The 24,728-nt window shown below is 35.7% G+C and overlaps 1 protein-coding gene across 1 annotated transcript in view; it reads right to left on the bottom strand.

Moving 5' to 3' along the window:
* Cntnap2 (contactin associated protein 2) overlaps nucleotides 1–24,728 on the bottom strand; it is a 1,948,854-nt gene that overhangs the window by 794,598 nt on the left and 1,129,528 nt on the right. The window contains exon 11 of the mRNA XM_074061335.1: nucleotides 6,219–6,325. Within this exon, the coding sequence (XP_073917436.1) occupies nucleotides 6,219–6,325 (107 nt within the window). The remainder of the gene's footprint in view (nucleotides 1–6,218; nucleotides 6,326–24,728) is intronic.

Consider the following 24,728-nt stretch of genomic DNA (forward strand, 5'->3'; position numbering starts at 1 on the left):
TAAGTATTTGGGGCTTTTTCATGTATCAATCTTTATCCACAGTTTGTAAACATGAAACATGAAAAGAAACAAGAATGGAGGTAAGCATATGGTATAATTCATCCATAGTGCACATCTATAAATATGGAAATGAAATATGTTTGTAAGGACTTTGCTACTGCGTATTGAACACAGGGCCTCTGGTCCTTATGTTTTTATCTTGTTTTTGAGACAAGGTATCTGATATTTGCTTGGACTAATCTTAAACTCAAGATCCTCCTGCCTCTGCCTCCTGAGTAGCTGGGATTATAAGGGAACATCGGGACCTTTATTTTTAATGAAATGGCATACTTCTTTGGAAGGGCTATTTGATAGAACATTTTAATATCCTTGCCCTCTTGCTTTCTATGTCCACACTTCAGCATTTGGCTCTTATGTGGAATGGAGTCAGCTTTCACCATATCGATGAGCAATGTCAGGAATACAGGCTCTCAGTGTCCTGTGGTCCTGCATTTCTCTCATAGCCGTTCCTTAATGACAGGGATACACTGAGCATCTGAAGCAGGTCATGGTGTGGGAATGAAAAGGGAAGTAAATTGGTAGAATATGGTAGGTGTTCACTTGATAACTAAGAAGTTGTACCTGGTTACTTAATTTCATGTCTAGATTAAGAAGAACAAATTGTCTCCATGCATATAAGTGGGCCAGTATAGCAATTATATCTGCTAATAAAGGCTTTCATCTTTTCTGACACCATTGGCTTAAATATTGAGACAACCTATGATCTTTTCTTGAGAATCATTGACATGAAAATATGATCTATGTACTGAGTGAAGACTCTATCAATATTAGCACTCATACAATTTTCAATCAGAGAAAAAATTGGCTGGCTGGTTTTTTGAGAACTAGTAGCTTAATAAAAGTTCTTTTAAAATAGGATGTAAAGCTGGCTTGGTGTTAATTGTATCTGTAGTTCTAGCTATTCAGAAGGCTGAAGCAGGAGGATTGTAAGTTTGTGCCCAGCCTGGGCAACATAGCAAAATCCAATCTCAACAACAACAACAAAAGTAGGATTATCTAAATTTATAAAACAGTTTAATAAGCACTATTACACTGAATGCCTGAAAGGAAACTTAAGACAAGAGAGGTTAAATAATTTGTACAAAAACAAAGCCAAGGCAGCAGTGGTGTGGGAAGGAAGAGGGTTAAATCTGAATATTTCTCATTTCTTTGCTGTCAGTGACCTGTGGCAGGTACTGGAAGAGCTGACCTCATCCTTTATGAGGGAAAGTGAAAGCTATTGCAATGTGCCATTAATGTTTGAGGAAACAGAAGATTTTTTAAGGTCTAGAAGAGAGTCACTATCCGAAAACTAAGTTTGATGGAAAAAGTAAGACAGGTTGTTTAGCCTGAGGATCTGAGGATATCATACAAGCACACCTAGTTTCAAGCCCTGCGGGTTTTTTCCTCTATGCAGTTTTTGTAGTAAGGACACACATATGCACACGGTAAATAAAAGGATGGTGGTGCTCATCTTATTCAAATTTGCATTAATTTTTAAAGAAAATGTTTTTAGTCATTTCCTAATCAGTTTGAAAACATATGTACATCTACTTCAAAACAGCTCAAGTAGCTGGCAGCACAGAGCTTTCCTGCACTCTATGATATGTCACTGTTTTTGATGCAACTTACACTGCTACTCTGCATCCCCATGAATTATTTTAACGAATAGTATATGGTCACTTAACATGGCATAGTGTTTTCTTCAAAGATTATTTGAAATGTGTTGGCTTCATTGATGACAATTCTGAACTTCTCCAAATAATTTCTTGTAGTAGTTTATCCTTCCTGGGTCATCTGTGCTGTTATTATTGTCCATTAATCCATATTTGCTTCTTTTTCTTCTTTTATCTGTTTTCACTTTAGTTTTGCCCTTTCTAATTTCATTTCACAAATTTGTATAAAGGGTATTGATTTAAAAAAATAACTTTTAAAAAATCTTCATACATGTATATAAAGTACATCGATAACATTCACCCTTCTTTACCCTCTCCAGTCACTCTCCTCTTCCTGTTAGTGTACGCCCCTGACAGGTCCTATTTTACATTGTCCTTCAGTGTTTAAGTGTATGTTCATTGTTCAGAGGGTTTTTGCAGTGGCATTTCACCTGCAAATATATTGCACTTTAACAAGTCAAACCACCTCTATTTCTCTTTGTCACCCTACTCCCCCTGCCCCTTATGGTTTACCAGCTTTCAGTGCATTTCACTGTGCCTTCTTCCTACACAGATGCAATGTATTTCAATACTATTCACTCTCTATCATTCATTATTTTTTCCTCTCCCTTCTCCAACTAGTTTCCTTAAACTACTGGAAACTTGTTCTGTGCATATATGTTTATATGATCCTACTTACATCTGTGTATATAAAACCAAGCTCTTGATGCTGTTCATGTCCTCTGATATCTGTGCATTCTTTAACTCAGAGTATATTCATGAGCACATATTACCTGCTGTTTTGTGATTATGAGTGTAAAATTGTGGACAAAATCTTGTACCTTCTCCTCCCAGAAATGTATCCAATGGAAGAGACAGACATTGTTTGAGCCTCACAAACAAAAATGCAAGATTGTAGCCATCACAAAAAAGGGAGATGATTCAGAATAAGAGGATTACACAGTCATGGAATGCTTCTGTGAGCTGAGTTCTGAAGGAGGAATAGAAAAGGACAAAGCAAAGCAGAGAGAAGGGATGTACACAAGTCTTGCAGAGGGTAGGGGCCAGTGGCATAGGACAGGAATGGCATCAGAGAGCAGGACATGCATCAAACATTGAAAGGAGGCCAATGAGACTTGGTGGGAGAATTGGAGGAAAGGTATAGTAGAAAACTATATTAAAGACATAGCCCTACCATCTGAGATCCTGAAAACCACTGGAACTTGGAGTTGGGTGATTGAATTCAATTCTGGAAGCCTAAATACCTGATTTTTATTTTAGACACACAATTTATCCAATAACTGTTTGATTTAGTAGTAGTGTTCAAACTCTAAGTTGTCATCATTGATGCCTAAATTGTTTACGTCCCAAATGGACTGAGATGGAGAACCCAGCTTTGTCAGTGCCTGTAACCCTAGGTGTTTGTGCCCTAGGTTAGAGTTACTGCAGCAGGTAGGATCATGTTCTTTCTAAAACTTATTCTTTGAATAAAATTACTTACAGGTATAATAGATCATAGGCTAAATGGTGTATGCTATTGAAGTAGACTTCACTTTTCAGGTGTGCAGTAGTAGGATGCAGTGTAATTTATGGTTTAAAAATTTGTGCACCTAGAGTAACAGCTCCAGACAACAGCATGTAAAGTAGATATAGTTGTCTGTATTTATTTGAAATTTTCTCTGATGTTAGCTAGTAAAATTTTTAAATGTGTGCTGTGTGGCAAAATCATGAACCTGTTTCTTCTCAGTATTTCAGAACTCAGAAGTCTCATAATTTTAAAACTGGAAGCTATCTGTACAAATAATCAGCGTATCTCCTAGTACTAGAAACATGTCTATATATCTGGGTCATGATTTTTCCTTTAATAAAAAATATAGCTGGAAAATATTTTCTATCAGAATACATGTCTGCATTGAAAAATTCTTTAAAGTTACCATGTGAAAATATTGCTCATCTTTTTCGAATTGAGAAATACTGTCCTTTACCCTCTTACTCTTGTTTGGTAGCCAAAAGTTTTTGTGTAACTGAGGATATCCTGGGGAAGTTTTGGGCAATTCTATGCAAGAGTAACCGTATATGGAAGAATGAATGAAATCTAAGAGAGGATCCTGCCGAATATTAAGGAGAAAAAGCACCCATTAAACACCACGATAAGGGATAACTTCTTGAATCTAATTTATGTAAACGAGGGCCATAATTGCAAAAGTGTAAGGAACACATGTGGGAAAAATGAGATAATAATTAGATCCTAAAGAACATTTGGAGTATTGAAAAGAAAGCTTGGAGACAACTAAAAAGTGTTTATACAGCACCACTAAGAGGGAAGACTGTAGCTATAAACATGTTTTGCTCACAAGAAAGACATTCTTACACGTTGAGCGGGAAGTCAGCTCAAGTGACAAACACTAACAAACAAGCAAAGAAGAAAATCAGAAAATATAAAACTGAGTCTTCCTCACTTTACCACTTCTACTCTGAATGCAGTCAGGGACTTAGTAACAACGTGAAATTGTCTCTTCTCTATCACACTTAATGGCACTTATGACATCTGCTTATTTTATGTGCTGTGACAGATGCTCTCCATTTTTAACTAGTCTCCGAGAGTCTGAAGAGATATACCAAATCTTTCAGGTTATTAGGAAGCAAATATCCTTCAATGAACTACAAAGCATATTTTTCAAAACTGAACCTTCTCTCGGATTCTCCAATATGGCCTTGTAACCTCTCTTTATGCACAACTTGATATTCAAAATATTTACCTTATCAAAAGAAAAGACAACAAAAGATCAAGTTTTCATTATTAAAATAATGATTCTACTTTTTTTGAAGCAAAAAAAGGAGCAATGAACCAGTAGAATGGAGACATGACATGAGGTAATTTTCCTCTTTTACATTAGGAGCTGGTCACTTGAACCAAACTTAAACGCTTGGAGGACATTTCTGATACTTGCTTGTTATTGCTCTGAAAAAATAAAACTCAACCGCTTAATTGGTAGCCTTACTGGCTTTTCAATTCTGTATCAAAGAGGTCACCAAAGTAGGAGACCTTGTAACCACCACCAAGTCCTTGCTTTTTGCCTCTAGTTAGCATTTTTATTTATCAGAAACAAAATTTCATGTAATTAAACATGGTGTTTACCATATATCATGTAAATTATGTTGATGAAGTGCAAGTTCTTAGTTTAACCAAAGTTACTTATTTGAGCTATTTTATATAGTGAATATCATATACTGAAACATCAACATTTTGGTGTAGTTGTTAAGAAACAATTTTAGATATAATGCCCTGTTTTCAATCATTTTTTGTTATTTATTTATTAAAATACTTTTCTTTATATAAGGATTTTATAGATGTTGAATCTACTTAAACGTCTTTTGTTTTTGACCCTTTTATACATCTTCCCATTAGTGTTATTTTTCTTGAGTCCCTTCACCTCTATTTTTTTAAATTAATAAGTGAAAAAATAAATCGCAAACACTTTTTCGTAGCTTAGGTCTTACACTGTAAACGTGATTTCTTACTACATGTTACTATAAATAACATTAAGGCAAGGCTCAGAGAACAATGTTAAATTTTACCATCTCTAAGGTTCTGAGAATAATTTGTCATTTCCTAAAAACAGAGGGAAGAAAAATCAATCTGCATAATTGAAGGGCTTAAATATTAGAGTTTCAGTGTTCTAGCATATTTGAAAGGTCAAATGTGTCTTTTTCTCTTTCTTCCTTATACACACACACACACATGCACACATACAACATGTGCACACGTGCACACACACACACACAGTATACAATAGACCCTGTGCTCTCAACTGTATGTTTTCAAAAGTGCTTTGTAAAATGGCAATGAATTTTTGGAAAATTAATGGAACAATTGTAGGGTTAACATCCATTTAAAATATACTTTGAATTTCAAAGTTTAATTTTTATTTAACCTTTCAGGATAAAGTTTTGTAAAACAAGGAACACCTATAATTTACTAGTCAATTTACATGTTACTTTTTACTTTTAATATTTTTAAGACTTTGCTTTCTCATGTTTTTATTTTAGATATACAACTTTGATGGACTTGTTCCACTGTCTCGTTCATCTCTTTGATCTAAAAAATGTGGCCAAAAACTTGAGCTAAAACACGAGGCAACCATTGTCCAGAAACTGAATGTTCAATTTTCTCTTTCCCCTCTCTGATGAATTGGTACCCGAGGGTACAGAGACATCACACTAACAGTTTCCCAAACAATCTCTCTAGACAGACATGGTTTAGACACAGAGATGGGAACCCAAGAGCCACTCCCCAATCTCAAATACAGAACACTGGAATTGTTTCTGTCCTTTTGAGTCATGAAGGAATATATTGTGACAACTAGAACAGTATGTTTTGGAGGAATGACAATGGAATCTGAGTGTTTTGGAACCAAGTGGTTCTGTCTGTGGATAATTCAGGCTGCTAAGCTTTAGAGCCTAGCTGAAGACCTGTGATTCTCATGCAATTACAAGATTAAAGTGAGATAAATTGGCACTCACAGTTGTGGCAGGTGGCCCCGCTGTATCCTGTCTCATCACAAGTGCATTTGAAGCTGTCCCATGTTTGTGAGCACTTCCCCCCATGCTCACAGTGATTGGGCACACATCTGTCAGAAAAAGAGATAAACAGAAATAAACCAACAAACAAATGAGATTTATGAGTGGCCAAAATCCAAGCTGTTTGGGCAATAAATCATTTCAATGCCAGGTTGCCTTACTGAGGCAATTAATCCTTGTTAGTTTAAGCAGATTAATATGATTCATGATGGAAGGTGCCAGACACAAAAAAGATGATGTATCATAGGCCTGGTGTTTCCCATTTTTGCATAAATAGTAGACAGTAGCACACAGTTGAGGATTTCATTTGCATATCTCCTTTTACACAAAGACACAGCTAAGTTTCCTCCTGGTGAGAGATGGAAGATAAGCCATCTTGTTTCTTCTCTTATTTTCCTCTTTATCAAGGCCAATAACAAGTTAGAGAGGGGTAACATTGAGTTTTACACAATGATTTCAGTTATTGAAATTGTGCCATGGAAACAGCAATTAAAATATAGTTGCCTGATAAGGAAAGATTTCCAAGTCTTCCAAATGCCTCCCCCTAAACTGCATGCTGGATAATTAAGGGAGTAAAGGCATGACCAAGGGGAACAAAGGTTTGTGCTCAAATCCACGTCCTTCTATTTATTAATCTACTGTGACTACTTAATTTAATCTTTCTGAACCTCAATTTTCTCATTCAAAAAATTGAATAATTACACCTATCTTACAAATGCTTTAAAAATATATTCTATTTTTAGTTTAAATCAATTTTAAACTGACACATAAAAGCATAAAAATTGTGTATGCTAAAGGATGCCATGTGGTGCTTCCACAAATGTTTACATTACAATGCTTAAATTAGCTTCAAGGGTATCCATCCTCTGAAACTCTACTTATGGTGGAAATATTCAAAATCCTTTCTTTGTGTTTGTAAAAACACAGTACATAGTGGTTGTGTATAATTACCCTACTGTACAATTGCACACCAGGACTTCTCATTCCTATCTGACTGTAATTTAGTGCCACCTAAATTACATCATTGCTGCCACCCCCAGGCTCTGGCAACCTCCATTCTTCTCTCAACTTCTGTGAGATTGACTTTTAGATTCTGTGTGTGAGTGTGATCATTTGGTACTTGTTTTTCTCTGCCTGATTTATTTTAACTAACATAAGATCTCCAGTTCCATGCATGTTGTCACAAAGGACAGAATTTCATTCTTCTTATGGCTTAATAGAATTTCATTGTGCATATGGACCACATTAGGAATGGATGTAATGTTCATGAAGAAGATAACTAATCTCCTTAGGAAAATTAGAGGGTCAATAAATAGGATCAACATGCATTTGGATTATAGTTTCTGGGACACAATTTTATAACTTGACTCTACTCTCCTAGCAGTAGTAAAGTTGACATTTGTTCTGGAACATTCCTGATTCAGTAGCACAAACTTTCCTTTATCTTGGTCCTTAATTCCTCTCTCAAATTCCTCATACCTCACCTTCCTCCCTTCGTCCCTTCCTCCCTTTCTTCCTTTCTTCTCTCTCTCTCTTTCAGTGATACTGTGGTTTGCACACAGGGCCTCATGCAAGCGCTCTACCACTTGAAACACACCCCAGCCTTTTTGCTTGAGATTATTTTTCAGATAAGGTCTCATGTTTTTGCCTGAGTCAGCCTTAGACAGCAATCCTCCCACTGACATCTCCTGCATAGCTGGGATTATAGTTGCTTACCCCCACTCTCAGATTGTTTGTTGAGATAGGATCTTTTTAACTTTTTGCCCAGGATGGCCTGTGACCATGATCCTCCTGATCACTGCATCCCAAGTAGCTAGGATTATAAGCATGCATTATGATGCCCAACCCCTACACCTGCTTCTTTATTATCTGGCCTAAGATGCTCACAGACTTAAATAAGGCATCATTTGTTATGCACAGCACCCACAAACGATGTCTAGGAAACCAGGCCTCCTTTAATAGGAAGCTTGAAACTGTGAAAGTCCTCTCAAATTAAAATAGAATTTATAACATCACATCATAGGTGGTAGATTGAAAAAAAAGAAAAACACTTAGTCATAATGTCCTAGGGGGTTCCTGCTACAAAATCTGATTAAGCTGGTCTCAGAGATTGTACTTCCTGCCCCTGTTCTTGAATTACCATCATCCATGCTTTAAAACCATGTGTAGCCAGTATGACAAGGAGACCTTAATTCTATACAGGTGTTCTATTCCTTTATAGTTCCTCATAAACCTTTACCTCTGCAACAAACATTTACTGAGTGCTTGGTATATGCACAGTACTATGGATAGAAGGTAAATAAGATTATCATTTGAATAAGATTATCATTACAGCCTTTGAAGAATTTAACACTTATGAAAACAGGTACACTGCATATGAAGCTATAATGGAAGACAGATATGAAGATGGCACAATGCAGGGATAAATACAGTCTTATGGAATTTCATGTGAGGGAGAATATGTAGATTTCAGTGCAATTAAAGGCATTCAGGTTGAGCTTTAGTGAGAGGACAAGAGCATATAAGAGAAAAATGAAAGAAGGACCATTATTGGTTGAAGTACAATATAAGCAAGGACAAGATCTCAGAAGAATGGGAAACTGACTCTTCTTTTAATAGATATCTATTTTTCTTGTAATTTGGGCTCAGTTTTATGAAGGCTACAAAGGTGGTCCTCCAAAGACCCTATAACCTAAAGGAGGAGATTGAGGTGGGGAATAGGATTCATGTAAAACATAGTACCAAGAGGAATTTTTTAAGACCTAGAAGAGACAAGACATGCTGCAGAAATTTGGATACTAAAGTAGTTATGAGTGGAAAACAAATACAAGGCTTTGTAAAGTTGGGAGCATTTCAGCTGGGTCTTAAAAGAGAGCCTGCATTTCTATGATTAAATGTGGAAAAATGATCCTTGCAGAGCAAAATGGAAAAGTAATGAGAAAGAAGTAAACCAGTGAGGGGCTGGGACCCCTTCCCACAGCTGCAGAGACCACAGCACACAGACTCCAGCACGGGCGGGAGGTGTTTCTATCCATCCAACAGTCCTCACCCTCCACATCATGGCAGGAAGTAAAGGAACAGACACTCCCAAATTATAGGAAATGAAACATCCTTGATTCTTTAATTTTGAAATTCAGCAAGTATATGGTTTTTTTGTGGAATATTTACTTTGTAAATTATTGTGGGTTAATATTCGCTCAGCCTAATATCCAAAGTCATTTAATCAGCTCATTATATCAATTAATTCAGGGGGAGGTAGTGCATAATGTGCTGAGTAGCAAGGGAAAACCAAGTTGGAATCTAAATGTGCTCTAAATAATGCACCAAGTCGAAAAGCCACATCTCAGTGATGAAAAGATTGTTAGTACTTAAACACACAGCAAGCATGGAGCCTGAGTGAGAAAAACTGAAGGCTGCTAAAGTCAGCATTAGGGATCTCTTTCAAAGTGATGATTCTTATTGAGATGCAATTTTAGTATTTTACTTTTAATGTTTGTTTCTTACAGTTAATATTTTACAAATTGACATCTTTATGTAAATTATTGGCACTCTGACTCTTGACAGTGGGAAATATTTTATTTCCAAATCAATTTGATCCAAATACCATTGAAGCCCCAATATCTTATTATCATATATTTTAACTTTTAGAAACAGTTACAAAGAAGAGCAAAATACAAATTAACCTAGTTTTCCTTCCTAATTATTTGTTCCTTCTCCTGTATTCCCATAGAATCATAGAATCTTTTGTATATAACCAGTACACTCATCACATTCTTAGTAATCATTTTTTTGGGGGGAGGGCATCTGTCTCTAACCTGAGACTTCTTTGGTGAAGTATGTTTATTTTATGCATAACACACACACTCAGAAATGCTTACTGACAGACTCACTGCAGACATTATTAAATGAAAAATTAGAAAGCTATGTTGACAAGGACTCAAAAGTAATTTCAGGAGCAATGATCTCTTCCACCATGAGAAATCTAGATTATTTTTGCCTATGATTTTAATCTTAAAGTCAGACTCTTGTACTAATAAACTGCTTCTTTTAGTTCACCGAGGTTAATGTATAATTTGCCTCATGGCATGTCCTAACTTGAAAGTTTGATTCCCATAAAAAATGAATCAAAATGACTTGACTGCTTCTACTTGAGAAGGGCTTGACCAGGATCAGGAACGTGCAGGGCAGAGCTGGCAAGTGTCAATTTGTTGGATCAAAGGTCTCCAGAAGTGATGCATCCAGTTCCTCTGGCTCCAGACAGACCCGCCATCCTTGCTTCTTTCAGCTCTATCCTTCTGTTATAGCTTTTTCAAATGCTTTAGAATCAAAAGACATCTTTTCAGATAAAACTTATTTGTACCCCAGTACACGAGACAAACAAGCTATTGTGAGAGTTCAAATGGACAACAATTCTTAATATAAAATGAATCATCACAGACAGAGTGGCCCTTTGGACGGATGCAGCAATTCAGTTCAGAGTTATTGAGGATAGTTGCAGTTTTATTTTACCCATAGCGTCTCTTTTATTCCTGAACTTGATTTTAATTGCAAAGCATTGGGAAAATTGGGATTCATGGATGTAAGAAATTGCAAATAGTACCAGATTTGTTTGTTTATAGCAGCTTACTTTGTAGTTTATGGATGCTACCAACTTAACCAAGGATAGCAGAAGAAATTTTATTTCAAACGTAAATGATGTAAGTCTAACAACTGAATACACTGGCAATCTTCAAAGAACTTTGAAGTTTTTTTCGCACTCTATAGTGTTTAAAATTTAAAATAGGGCTGGGAACATAGCTCAGTGGTAGAGTATTTGCCCAGCATGCACAAGGCCCTGACTTCAAACCCTAACTTTGAAAAAAATGTTAAAATAGATATTTTAAAATAAAATGCAGGTAAAATGTTTATGTTACCTTTGCAATTACATTTGGATCTGTTGAACCCAATAGGTTGTTTGCACCAGAGCTCCAGAAATCTATACGGAAATGTGCTCCCGTGGTACTAAATTACAATTAACAGTGGGGTGTCTGTCAGGATGGCTTGTTGTCACTTATTTTCTCTGATCCTCTGACACTCAAAATCACTGCTTCTCAAACTTTTATGTGAGTTCAAATCACTTGAAAGAAGATTCTTGATTCTGGGTTCAAGCTGAGCTTCTGGGGTGTATCAGGTTTCAACGTGATGCTTAGGTGGGTAGTCAGAGAACCTCACTTGGAATAACAAGGCTCTTGAGCATCACAGTTCTCAGCATTTGGACCCCAAAGAGCATGCAGACATGGAGGAAGAAAAGAAAACAGCCCAAGAAGCACAAGGAGGGAGGGAGACAGAATGTTGCATGGGCAAATTTGATGCGTTGTCATTTCTTCTAAGAATTTTTGATGGGTTGGCCTACAGATTTTTATATATATGTCACTTAGAATGACGTATAATAACCTCCTAATCTTATTTAGAAAGTTAAATAATTTCAGAACCTGATTGTAGACTCATATAAGTCATAGAACATATCCACTGCATATAAAGACTGCTTGATTTCACTTCAACAGCTAAGACCTCCCCCGTTCAGTTCTTGTACACATACCAGTGCTAGGATGCTTCATTTGCTTTTACATTCTGCAGATTTTGTACTTACACATTGAATATGGCTTGTTCTAAATGTGATAAAGGAAAAGACTGCTTTTAGGTTGTTGATAAGTTATTTTGTGAATGACTGGAAATTATTTAAAATGACTTAAATGTTACCTTCTCAGTATAGATTATCTTCTGAATTTAAGATTTTTTCCCTTCCCTTAGCACCAAATTTTATTTGTGCTTATTGAAAAGAAATTCACTTAGAATATTTGCATTCTTGATTTCCATTTTTTTTCATCCTCTTGGCTTTAAGAGCTATTCCCATTATCATGGCAGAGTTTTCTTCTGCATTACCTTCTATATTGGTCTCAGCAATATTTTAGCACCTTTATTCTCATACTAATTTTATTTCAATTTTAGTTGAGGGTATATTCTCTATGGAGTATAGTTCACTGCCTTGCATTTCTTCTGTTCAAATGGAAATTATATGGAGAAATACTTATCATTTCAAGGAACAATTTAATATTTCATTACTACAAACTTAATATTATAGAAATGCTAACGTTATATTGATAGTCCTTTTTCAGAAAGCATTTATTTATGGAAAGGCTTAAATGCAGAGATATTTATTATACCTTCTACATTCTACCCAAAATTTACATTAAAAAATAATCAAGCATCTGTGGTCTACATCTACCCAGCCATTACACATTTTCACACTGACTATAATAATCATTAATTTCAGTTTTACAATATGAGCACCTTAACTTGGATTTTCTGCTATATAAATTGTTTTTATTACAATAAACCAGAGATCACTTTATCTTATTTTGTTAATTTACTTAGAGTTGCTCTTTTATAATGTATTCCCCATTGTTTTATGAATAAAACATTTTAAAAGAGGTTGAATGCTCACAGAAGAGGAATATACAAGGTCAGCAACCTCTTCACCTGTCTCCAGGTCAAACTGTATCCAACCTAAATAAATAACAACAAGTTCTTTTAATAAATCAGTTGCCTGCTGCAGGCAAGACACTCTAAAACAAGCTCTGGAAAACCAAAGGAGAAAGGAAGTTTCATCTTCTGGAGACAAAATGTAATTATAAGTCAGGTCTCTATACAATCCTGGTATCTAAAATAATGGTATGGAATTAAGATAACAGACCATCATTGTTTGAAGGTGCTACGGCTTTATGGAAAAGTCAATCTTTGAAAGAATGCTTAGATTTGGGTAGCCTGGAAGAAGGGGGAACAGTTTTCTACCTCGAAGGAAAGAAAGGGCAGTTTCAAAGAGTAACATCATGGCAAGTAGTCCATGACCTGGCTGGAGCAGAAGCTTTACTCAGATGTAAAGGCTATAGTAGAATCATGAAGCCTACCCAACAACCCTTTCCTCTTTCCTCCTGTAACCATCCTGCTGGTGCTCAGGTGTCCTGCCATCTTCATGAGGCCATGTGCCTTTTGAAAGTGAAGATCATCTCAACTTCCAAGGAACAAAAAGCCAAGAGCCATACTTCTTAGTGAAGTTGTAGATTGTTCCCCCATGTCTACATTTCCTTGTACAGGAACAGAATTTATGTTTTGACATAGAGTCACTAGCTAAAGGTAACTTTTCCCAGGTTTTCTTTAAGTAAAGAGCCCTGTGACTAAGTTCAAGGCAATGGAAGTGCTATGTACACTATCTGCATTTTTAGTTGTCTCCCAGTCTCCTTCTGGAAATGAACCTGTGAAGGTGGGAGCTGAGGTAGACATTTCACAAAATAAGATGGTGGCAAAGAGAAATATATCAGGAGTCTGGGTTCCAGACAGCACACCAGTCCTGGGCCACCCACCCAAATGTTTTTATCACATATAAACTTCTATGTGATTTAAGACATTGTTATTTTGAGTCTTCATGGCAGCCATAAATACATCCTAACCAAAACAGAGCTGCAGTTGCTCCAACTTGATGTTGACTTACATCTGGCTTTCTTATTATAAAATCATGCAGTTGGTGACTGCTGTTATTAAAGTCATTATGTATTATATTACTTGCCACTGAAAACATCTGAACTAATAGATATGAAATTTAAGGATTCAGGGTGAATTCACATTACAGAACTGTTTATTGTTTCATTAAGACTTTTCCTAGAAAATGTAGATTTATTTATTCATTCAATATATATTTTTTGAGTACCTATTCTGTATAGTAAGTCATGTCATTTGACTTAAGCTTTTTTCTACCATGAAGTCTAATTGTAAGAAAGAATATATCTGGAAAATTGTGTGATGATGTGTATTCACTCCTCAAGAGATTTGAACTTACCCACAGAAAAAATAAAGCCAGATCACCCAAGGAATATGCAGTGCTGTTTTATTATATTGACCCCAAATAGAATGGCTTTAAATAATTGGGATCTATAACATATTTTCTCATTAGTGAAAATACATTAGTTAGTCTTTAAAATTAAAATGACCTGACAAGCACATATTTTAAGATGTTAGGAATGAAATATGTACAGAATAGACTGAATTAGCAAAACTAAAGGCAAGGACAAATAAATAGCTATTTTAATGCTCCATGCAGGAGATCATAGAAATCTGTAGTGCATGAGACTCCTTCAGATTTTATGTGGTTAGGAATTAGTAATAACTGGTAACATTCCCAGTATGAGCTAATAACTTTTTAAATATAACATGGAAATTTTAAACTTTATCAAAACTTTTAGGACAGTAAATTTAAAGTCATAATTTTCTTTTCCCAAAATGAGTTCAATTTAGAATAGCTATAAACTATGCTCCTCCAAATAAAATTTAGTGAGGGTGGAAGGGATAGAAGATGACAGAGAAAGAGATACAAGAAAATGTGATACTTGTACACAATGGAATTTTACTCAGCCATGAAGAAGAATGAAATCTTATCTTTTGCAGGTAAATGGATGGAACTAGAGAACATCATTCCAAGTGAGGTCAGCCAAACTCAGAAGACCAAAAATCGTATGTTCTCCCTCATATGCGGACTTCAGATCTAGGGCAAATGCAGCAATGTGGTTGGACTTGGATCACATGATAAGGGGAGAGCACATTTCGATGATATAGAAATAGGTAGAAAACCCAAAACATGAAAGTGTTTGATGTCCCCACTCCAGAGGAACTAATACAGAAACCTTAAAGCAGCAGAGGTTATCATGAGAAAGGGATCAGTAACCAGGGTAAAGATCAGCTAGAGATGAATCAACATGGGTCATAACACATGTACACGAAAGCAATGCTAGGAATATTTCTGTATAGCTACCCTCAACTCAATGAGCAAAAACGTTTTGTCTTCCTTATTAGGCTTGTCTCTTTTCTTCAACAAAACTAGTGATAAAGGCAGAACAGGACCTGCCTGGAACGGAGTGGGGCAGGGGGGAGAAATGACCCAAACAATGCATATTGAATATACATTGTTTGTGAATAAAAGAATAATAATAAAAAACAAGAATTGCTAACTGAAAAAGGTAAATTATTTGAAATTCACAGTAATTCATCTCAAGGACCTACACCTTCTTTAAGTATACAGTGTAAATTATATACATCTTACCTATGGATATCTGTATTGCACCATTACCTGTTGGGTCTTTGATTACTAACTGCAGGGCCAGATTGGGAAAAATTCAGGTTAGGCACAAAGTAGGAGAGAAAGAGAATGTCTAGGGAAATGACATTGGAAAGGAGGAAGATGAGAGATAGAAGGAAGATAAAAAATAGCCAAGGACCTATTTCTTTTTTGGGAGAACACAGCCACAAACATTACTAATTGGAAATTAGAAAAAACTTGATGAATTCAAAGGTTTATTTGCAAAAAATAAACACAGAGGTGAAGACCACTCTGAAATTGGACTGTAATGAGATAAGATTATTTTTAGTACATAATAAAATAATTAAGTCTGCATTAAATACAAGCTAACACTGGGATCTTAAAGACAGAGAGACCAATGGAATTGAATTCAAAATTTAGAAATAAATTCAAAGGCATATATGAGTGAAATGTTAAGAGTGGACTGTTGTCAGTGGAGAAAACAGATTACTTAGTAAGTGGTATGGAAGGCGACCAGCTATTTGTCTGAGAAAGAGTAGAGTGAGTTTTCCTCCTTCATTCTCAAAGATAAAAAGTCCATATGTATAAAATATTTAAGCATAAGTAATGGTAAAGTATAGAGCAATACTTTTTCAGTCTGTTAATTAAATGGTATTTCTAATAAGGATGCAAAATCCAGGAACCATAAATTCCAGCTTGATTCATAAATTCACCACCTAATTTTTAAAAAACTATTGAATGGCCAAATATAATTAAATCCAAAATTAGTGGCAAATTGGGGAGCATTTTTTAACATGGCAAACAAAGGATTAATTTTGTTATGCTATACAGAATACTAAATAATCAATAAAAATAATTCTGTTGAAATATGAGTAAAAGACATACAAGCAAATGGCATAAATAGGGAAGTTCACATAAAGACATTTGTCTGACTTCTAAACATGAATAATATTCAATGCTATTCATAATTAAAGAAGGACAAGTTAAACTTCAACAAGATTTTATTGAGCCTCTCTAAAATTTAATGGAAAAGTTCTTTTTACCCATTCTTGAGTAGAGTGCACACTGTTTGGAGGGCAAATTGATAATGACGATTAATTTAAAATTTGCATATATGTTGTGACCCAGCCATTTTTATGTCTAAGGATTTATCTTACAAGTATACTAGAGCACCTTCACAAAATCACATTTAAAATGTATTTATTGCAGCATTGTTTGTATCAGCCAAAAACTGGGGGAAATATTCATTGGTTAGAAACACAGTAATAAATTAAGGCAGTCTGCACAACGGAGCCCCTGACAGCCATTAAGGAGGCAAGGCAGATCTATGCGTACTGATAAGGCACCATCTCTCAGATATATTGCCAGGGAAAGACCTTAAGATGTACAGATCCGTGTTTACAGTATGCCTCCTTTTGTTTTAAATGGTGTTTGTTCTAGCTGTTCTATGAAGAATAAATTGATTGTGGTGATGTATGAAGGTCAGACACTTCCATTTGCCCCTCCAAAAACCATTTTTCATCTTTGCCCTTTTGCTCTGGGTCCCATGAGGCAGATTTCATGGATGGAACCCAAATTCTCTGATTTCACACTAGACTTAGCCAATGGGAAACTGGGAAGAGCCTGGCAAGAGGGAGAAAACCAGAACCTTTATTTTCCCAGTTCTCTCTTTGTGTGGCAGCTTCTGTTTGGCTGTGCCCTTGAACAGGAAGTCACTTTGCTTCTCAAGGTTACCCTGTTCTGTGACACTTTGTCTGTCTTTTTTATGTAAAATGTATTGATTGTCTCAGAACATCTTTTCAAAAAATATCATTCTACACCATACTTCCGAATTTTCTAATCTTTTCCTTCTCTCAGACCCTTCTAGGAAGGGGGCATTGCCAGGTCTGTGGCTGCTTGTGTTGGACCTCAGCATTATTGCTGCAAGGCACTTTTACACTTTAAGTGACCCACGTTTAAGTAAGTCTTCTTTAAATCATTTGAATGTAAGGGGTGAGATATTTCCTTTCAGGACTGACTGAAACAAGAAGAAATGAAGATTCTATTTTGTATCTATAACAGTGTGTTCTGTGGATGGACCTAAGGTGGAAGGAAGCTAGTATTTTACTGTATTTTCTTTTTTATTTTTAAAAACAATTACTTAAAGATAATAAACAAGGAAGGTGATTTGGGTCACCCGTATCATAACACAACAAGAGCAAGGAAATACTCCAGGTGTCTGTCACTATATGAAAGGACCATATCTGTGTGCGTATGTTCTGAATCCTCTCTGCCCTGTCTTTTTCAAATACATACATACCCCATTCAGCCATGATTACCCTCAGAATTACCAACTTTTGCCTCCTCCTGGAGTAGTCTCTCAATAAAGAGTCATTTTCTCATCTAAAGTGAGTAACAAAACTCTCCTTTTTGGCTCCATGTTCACATCCAGTTTCTAACCCAATTCGCAGATCCCTACCACAGTCAAACTTCTTGAAAGGTTTTTGTTTACACAAGCCCTTTCCACCTCAGTCAACTTCAATCCACTTTTACTTCTCCACAAAAGCTCCTTTTGTCAAAGGTATGTGTAACCTTAGTTTTCCCAGCAACATGAGTGCACTTGAACTTATAACATTAGTCTGAGTTTATCTCTATTTCCTGGTCTTTTCTTGAACTGCCCTAATGCTAAGTATTAGGGCTCAGTCTTTGGCTCTATCTATGAAAACTCCAAACTTCTATTTCTAGTTGAGACTTCCTTTAAGAGCTTCTAACTAGTATACCTTGGATATACCAGTGGGATACCAAAGTAAACATGAGTAAACACCTTTTTACAGTAGTCCCTAATTTTGTTACTCCTTGTGCTCATTTCATTGAATAACACCACCATCTATCCAGTTATTCATGTCTAGAAACTGGAAGTCATTATTTAAATCCCTCCTTGTCTCACTTCTACACTAATCATTAACAAAGCTCTGTGAGTGAAGCTGTGGGCATTTGTTTTATATCTGCCCACTTTTCTGTGCCTCAACCACCCCAGTTCAACACCCCATCTTTTTCTCCCTGGATCCCAAAGTTCCCTTTCTGGGGTTTTCCTCTTCCTTCATGTCTTTGCTTTAATTCATTCTTAACAAAGTACCAGAGTGATCTTTATTATGTCATGTTAAAAGCTTTAGATGGATTCTCACTTCACTTAGGAAAAATATGAGCATCTGAGCACGCCTGCCTCCTCCACTGCCAGCCTCTCTTCTTCCCCTCAGTGAGATCTAGTGGTATCTACTTTCCTTTCATATCTCCAGGTTCTCATTTCATACCTCCTGGGTTCTTTGTTTACTGTCAGCCTTCTTCATTGAACTATACTTTCCATGATAGAGGGACTTCTCTACTTCCTTGCTATTCCTTCTCCATTACCAACCATTCTGTCTGGCATTGCATAGGTTCTTAATGGATAATTGTCCAATGGATTTGAAAAAGTGAGTATTGATTTGTTTGAGAAGTGGTTATTGATTAGAACCTTTTGCTAGCCTATTAATTTATAGAAGTAGAGAATGTCTCAGGCTTCTGCATTTCAAATGAGTTTTGGATTATTCATTCCTTTCTCTCAAATCTATCATTCAACTCAAGTTGATTATAGATATCATGTTTGTGATACAATTACACAGTTAAGTCAAATTGTCTAAGGATTTACATAACTTCTCCATCTACCAGAATGTTATTCCTTTTATAAAGACAAAATCACTTTTCTAACATAAATTTATTTATCTGAAAATTAGTGACAGCTTTATATATTGATGCAAGTATGTGAATAGCAAGATGAGACTTGGAGAAACCATTCAATTAAGCAAAGACCTACTTTCGTAAGTTAATCAAATATAAAAAGAATAACAACAGCTATAGAAGAATTAAACCCTCATAGATTTACAGGTATCCTTTATTAAAGAAAATAGCAATGTGGGTAGTTTTTATTGGATACTGTATGATTGTATTTTATTAAAAAAGATTAATTGATTAAGTATTTAAAAGAAAATAATATTATTATTAAAATTACTGTGAATAAATGGCCAATTTTTTAAGGAATGATTCTTTCAAAGGCTATAAACAGAGTTATTTAAATACAGAACTGTTGTAAGTTTAGTGAATTAGGAAAAATTAGATAAAATTTTATTCTTTGAAGTCAAATTAATTGGTTCACCATTTATTAAAACCCTGAAATCCAGCTGAAACATTGCTTTGATAGGCATCATTGTATTTTGCTTCCCCAAATATTTGCTAATGAAGAACAAATGGAGATGTCCTATTTCCAGTGTGATTGCACTTTAAAAGGATGTTACATGCCGAAACCAGTATTCTGAAAAATAGGGAGACATAAATGGTTTCTAAAATCCTGCATAGGGTGTATTAACTTAAAAAAAATTCACCCAAAGCAAAATATGTACTTAACATCTCCTTGTTTTCTAGATGTCAATACAGCAATGTTTTCACTTAAGCTACACAACACACAACACATACACACACACACAAACACACACATACACACATACACACACTCACTTCCCCACACCACACCACACATAAGCTAGATAGGATTAACTCCTTTAAAATGCCCACTTGATGTTGACATTGTATTCAGGAGACACAGTAAGGCTTGCTTCCAATTAAAGTAAAAATAAAAAGAGCAACCAGTGAAGAACTGAACCAAACAAGAGATTCCATTAGTAAATGATTCACTAAATTAAGCTTCTTATAATGTTAGGATATAGGAGGACTTTCCTAAGATGCATAGACAGTCAGTTGAAGACTTTAAAAACTGGAACTGATCAGATCAAATCTGATGTCCTGAATAATTTTAAAATGATAGAGCTCAAATATTGGAAATAAATATTTTACTTTATTCTTGAGTTGAACAATTTCTAGAGACACTTTCTAAATTTCTTTAAGTCAACAGTCTAGATATGAAGTCATGTCTGTCTATAAGAATAAACTATTTGTGTGTGTAAAATGAATTTTACATAAGTTCGGAGGGACTACTGATAACCACTATAATTTCTAAGACTCATAGATAGAGAAAATCTCAAGTGAAATGCGTATGAAGAGATCATTATTGCAACTGAATCCCCTGGCGATGGGGTCATTGGTATATAATGCTTTACTCACTTCTACTAATATGGTGGAAGATCTTTTAATTTTTATTCCAGACTGTAGGTTAATAGGAAATTAAGATGATGCCGACATGAAATTATCATAGTGTGTGTGTGCATATGTGTGTTGCCCATTTTTGTAATTTTTTTGTGTTAAAATTCACATATGTTTACTTCTTCTGAGTATTTCAATGACCAGGCTAGAGCAGCAAAGTTCAGAACCAGGAAGAATTATAAAGTTTCTTATTTAATCCCTTTATTGTACAGACTAAGAAACTAAAAATTGTGGCAATTCAGTGTAATTAAGTGTTCCCAATGCCCCACACTTGATGTTTTGGTGCAGACAGGACTTGAGCTTGTGTACTACTTTTTAATTCTTCAAAATTGCAATAAGTCATGATAGAGAATTATACCTGCACACTAGACATATTTGGAAATCTCTAGGAAGCCAGAAGGTGGATTAGCAGTGCTGTGACATAGGGTTTTGTTTTATCCTATAATTATTTTACTGTCTTACTTATAAATTTCTTTATGAGAGTTATCTGTTCATGCCTGGCTCTGCACATAGCAGATCCTCAAGAAATTCCTGTTAATAAATTAATGGATTAAAGAAAACAGCTGAAGGAACTCATCTGTTAGAGATGTTCTAGCTTAACATTATCAAAGAACTTTAGGGCTGTCAAAATTTTTAAAACCATCTGTTCAGATTACTTCCTGAAGAGGTTATGAGCGAACACACTCAGTGGTTTTCCAAAGGTCTTACAGCTCATTGTTGCCAGAAATAAAAGTTGGGATTAATGTATCTTTAATCCTTGTCATCTAGGGTCCTTCATACTTGTTCCTTTTTTGTGTGTTAGAGGTAGATGAGCCCAGTTCACAAATCTGATCTTATAAAAGTCAATAGTCAGATTTACACATCGTAACAGTTCTTCCATCATAATTTAGGCCTAATTTTAGTAAACATTTAACATAGCTTGTTTAATAATGTGTTAATTCAAGCAAAATATTTTTACTTTTTTGTATCCAAGCATGTTCAAAAAAAAGTATGACTACTGTAACTTTCCTTTTTTTTTTTTTGGTGGTACTGGGGCTTAAACATAGGGCCTCCACCTTGAGACACTCCACCAGCCCTTTTTTTTTCATGATAGGGTCTTGAGAACTATTTGCCTTGGCTGGCTTTGAACCGTGATCCTCTTGATCTCTGCCTCCTGAGATTATTACAGGCATAAGCCACTGGCACCCAGCTATAACTTTCCTTCTTGCTAGGAGACAGTGTCTGGTTACCCACTGTTATCACTACTTATGATAATTGTTGGCTAAGCAAGAGTTCATAGAAATAAATTATTTCAAATTCATTGTCTTTTAAGCCTTTTAATTCATTTATGGAAATCTTGGTACATACTTATTAACTTGATTATGGCTCTACTTCAATTGCTAACTGTGCTTCTATTTATCTTTGTATGGAATTGAATGAACTGAGATCTTTAGAGCTTTATTGAGGCTTTACATTTATACAAAAAAAAAAAGAAACTGACAATAAAAGTAAGTTGACTAACATTATTAGGGGTTAGAAAAGAAATGCTTTCCAGAGAAGATGTTTTTAAAGTCTACTGAAGACATGTCTGATGAGAAATGAGCAGTTTTTCACCTGTCTGTAAATGATGCAAATATTTATTGAGTGCCTATAATGTTCTGTGTGGTGTACAAAGCATGGGAATGGGTAAAACAATTTGGTAAAATCAATGCACTAAGTGTTATCACAGAGACTTGGGCAGGATGCTGGGGGGGGCACTTGGGGTGCATATATATAGGATGCAATGGTGGGGGTGGGATGGGAGTTATCATGGATGTGATTTAGGGTGCGTAAGGATTAAGAACACTTCTGGGTCATGAGAACATCATGATCAAGATTAACTATAAAGGCTTCTACTAGCATGGTGAATTCCACGTCAGGATTATATTATTGCTTGGACTCTACAGGTAAAACGGAGAGAGTAAGAGATACTTTAATTATTTTCACATATAATATTAAATGTTACACAGATGTTACCTTGTTCACATTTATATAAATTAACTCTACATTCATGTAATGTTGCTTTTTTTCTAGTTAGGATTCTAATCTCTAATTCTAGTTTCAAGTAAAGAAATCAAGAGTACACCAATGATTTGACAGATGTATAGTGTAGTTATGGTTATATAATATATATGCACATTAAAATTGTTACTATAAACTCATTATTCAACTATTCATCCCTTTACTAAAAGGAAAAAAAATATATAATAGGTCAAAGAACAGTTTTTTTTAAAGCCCATAATAGTTAAATCTCAGAATCCCCCAATACTGGACCACTTTCAAGAAAATAATTCATCTCAAATGGAAATAATTTTAAGGAAAGTAATAACAATGAAAACCTAACTGTTTTATTAACAGGCGCTTGACTTTATGAATGGTCATGAAATGATTTGGCATGTTTAATTTTAATTATAAACAGCTCATTTCTGCAGATTTATTATCCTACATAAAACGGGACTGACTGCCCTATAGAAAAGAGGATGCACTGTAATTTGCTTCTGGTTAGAGGATCTTAGTCCTGCTATTATTCTGTTCAAGTTATTACAACTTTAGCATTTATATTGGAACAGTTGAGCTTTTCTCAATGTTTTAGGTAATTCATAAACTTGGCTTCTTGGGACTTATACCTTAGTGATAAAAGTGTACTCCCAAATGCAATTACTTGTATCTAAACTTGAGTTTATTGCCAAATATTTTGCTATACAAGAGTTGACAGTTAGCCAGGGGCTAGTGGCTCACGCTTGTAATCCTTGCTACTTTGGAGGCTAGAATTGGGAGAATCATGGTTTGAGGCTAGCCTGGGCAAATAGTATGAGAGAATCCATCTCCAAAATAACCACAACAAGATAGACTGGAGGCAGGGCTCAAGCAACTGAGTGCTTGCTTTGCAAGCTTGAAACCCTGCTCCTGTCCCACCAAAAAACAAAAAAAAAGGAAGAGTGATTGTTTTGTCAATACTGGAAGACAGGTCCCATTTATAAATACTTCTCTTTCAAGTATGAGAGATGTCAATTATATGTGTCTATATTAAAAGTCAAGTAAAAGGTAGGAATTGATTCTGGTTTGTCATGCTGACTCAATGTTTTGCATCATAATAGAATCCTCTGATACCCTCCCAAATATATTCAGCCAAATGATTGACTGAATTGTTGTTTGAATTCCCCAACTACATCTACAACAGAAGGGTCAAAACTCAATTCCACAGCCCAAGTACACCAAATTGCCCTGATGGGTTTGTCAGGAAGTATAACTATTAATGCCAAGAACAGTCTTCTGTGTTAGTTCAGCTTTCTGCTGCTGTGACAAAATACCTGAGAAAATCAACCTAAAAGGAAGAAAGGTTTACTTTGGCTTGTGGTTTCAGAGATTTCAGTCCATGGGCACCTGGTCCCACTGCTTTGGGCCTGTGGCCAGGTTGAACATCATGGTGGGGAGTGTATGATGGAGGAAATCTGTTCACAGTAAAGAGGAAACAACAAGGGTCTCACAATTCCCTTCAAGTGCACACCCCCCAGTGACCTTACTCCATTAAGACAGGCCCCATCTCCTGAAAGTCCCACCACCTTCCAGGAGAGCCATTCATTGGGACCAAACCTTTAACACATGAGCTTCTGAGGGACCATTAAGATCCAAACTACAACATCTTCCAAATAACTAATTTTCTTTTAGGTAAAACTCACACAGGGAATGAAACTGAAAAAGACAAAGAATCTTTCTGTGAATAATAAATACCTAGAACCTTCTCTAATGAGGCAAATCTGACCTGCCATAGGTATACCCAAAGGCCAATTTCAAAATGATTGACTTCCAAAATAAACTTGGTTTAAGAAAAAAACTAAAACAAAGCATAAAACTAAGCAGCAATTTCAAAGATGCCTTTCTTCATATAGTCATAGGTCTGGGTGAAGATGGGGTAGAAAGGTTGCAGTTCTGCCCATTCCTAGTGGAGAGCAGCTTGTCCTACACCCTAACAGTTGCATCAGTAGACGCTGACACATGTTTGAGAAGGTGACAAGGATAATTAATCCTCTTGATGAAGAGGCTGAGGTCTCAGAGGGCACAGTGAGCATCAGTGGTATGAAATAAGTCTGCAGGTGCCTTTCCACTTGGCCTGTACTTGAGTCCTGGCCTGGCTCTGA

The sequence above is a fragment of the Castor canadensis genome, chromosome 2 (genome assembly GCF_047511655.1).
Source record: "Castor canadensis chromosome 2, mCasCan1.hap1v2, whole genome shotgun sequence".
In the NCBI taxonomy this organism is placed as follows: domain Eukaryota; kingdom Metazoa; phylum Chordata; class Mammalia; order Rodentia; family Castoridae; genus Castor; species Castor canadensis.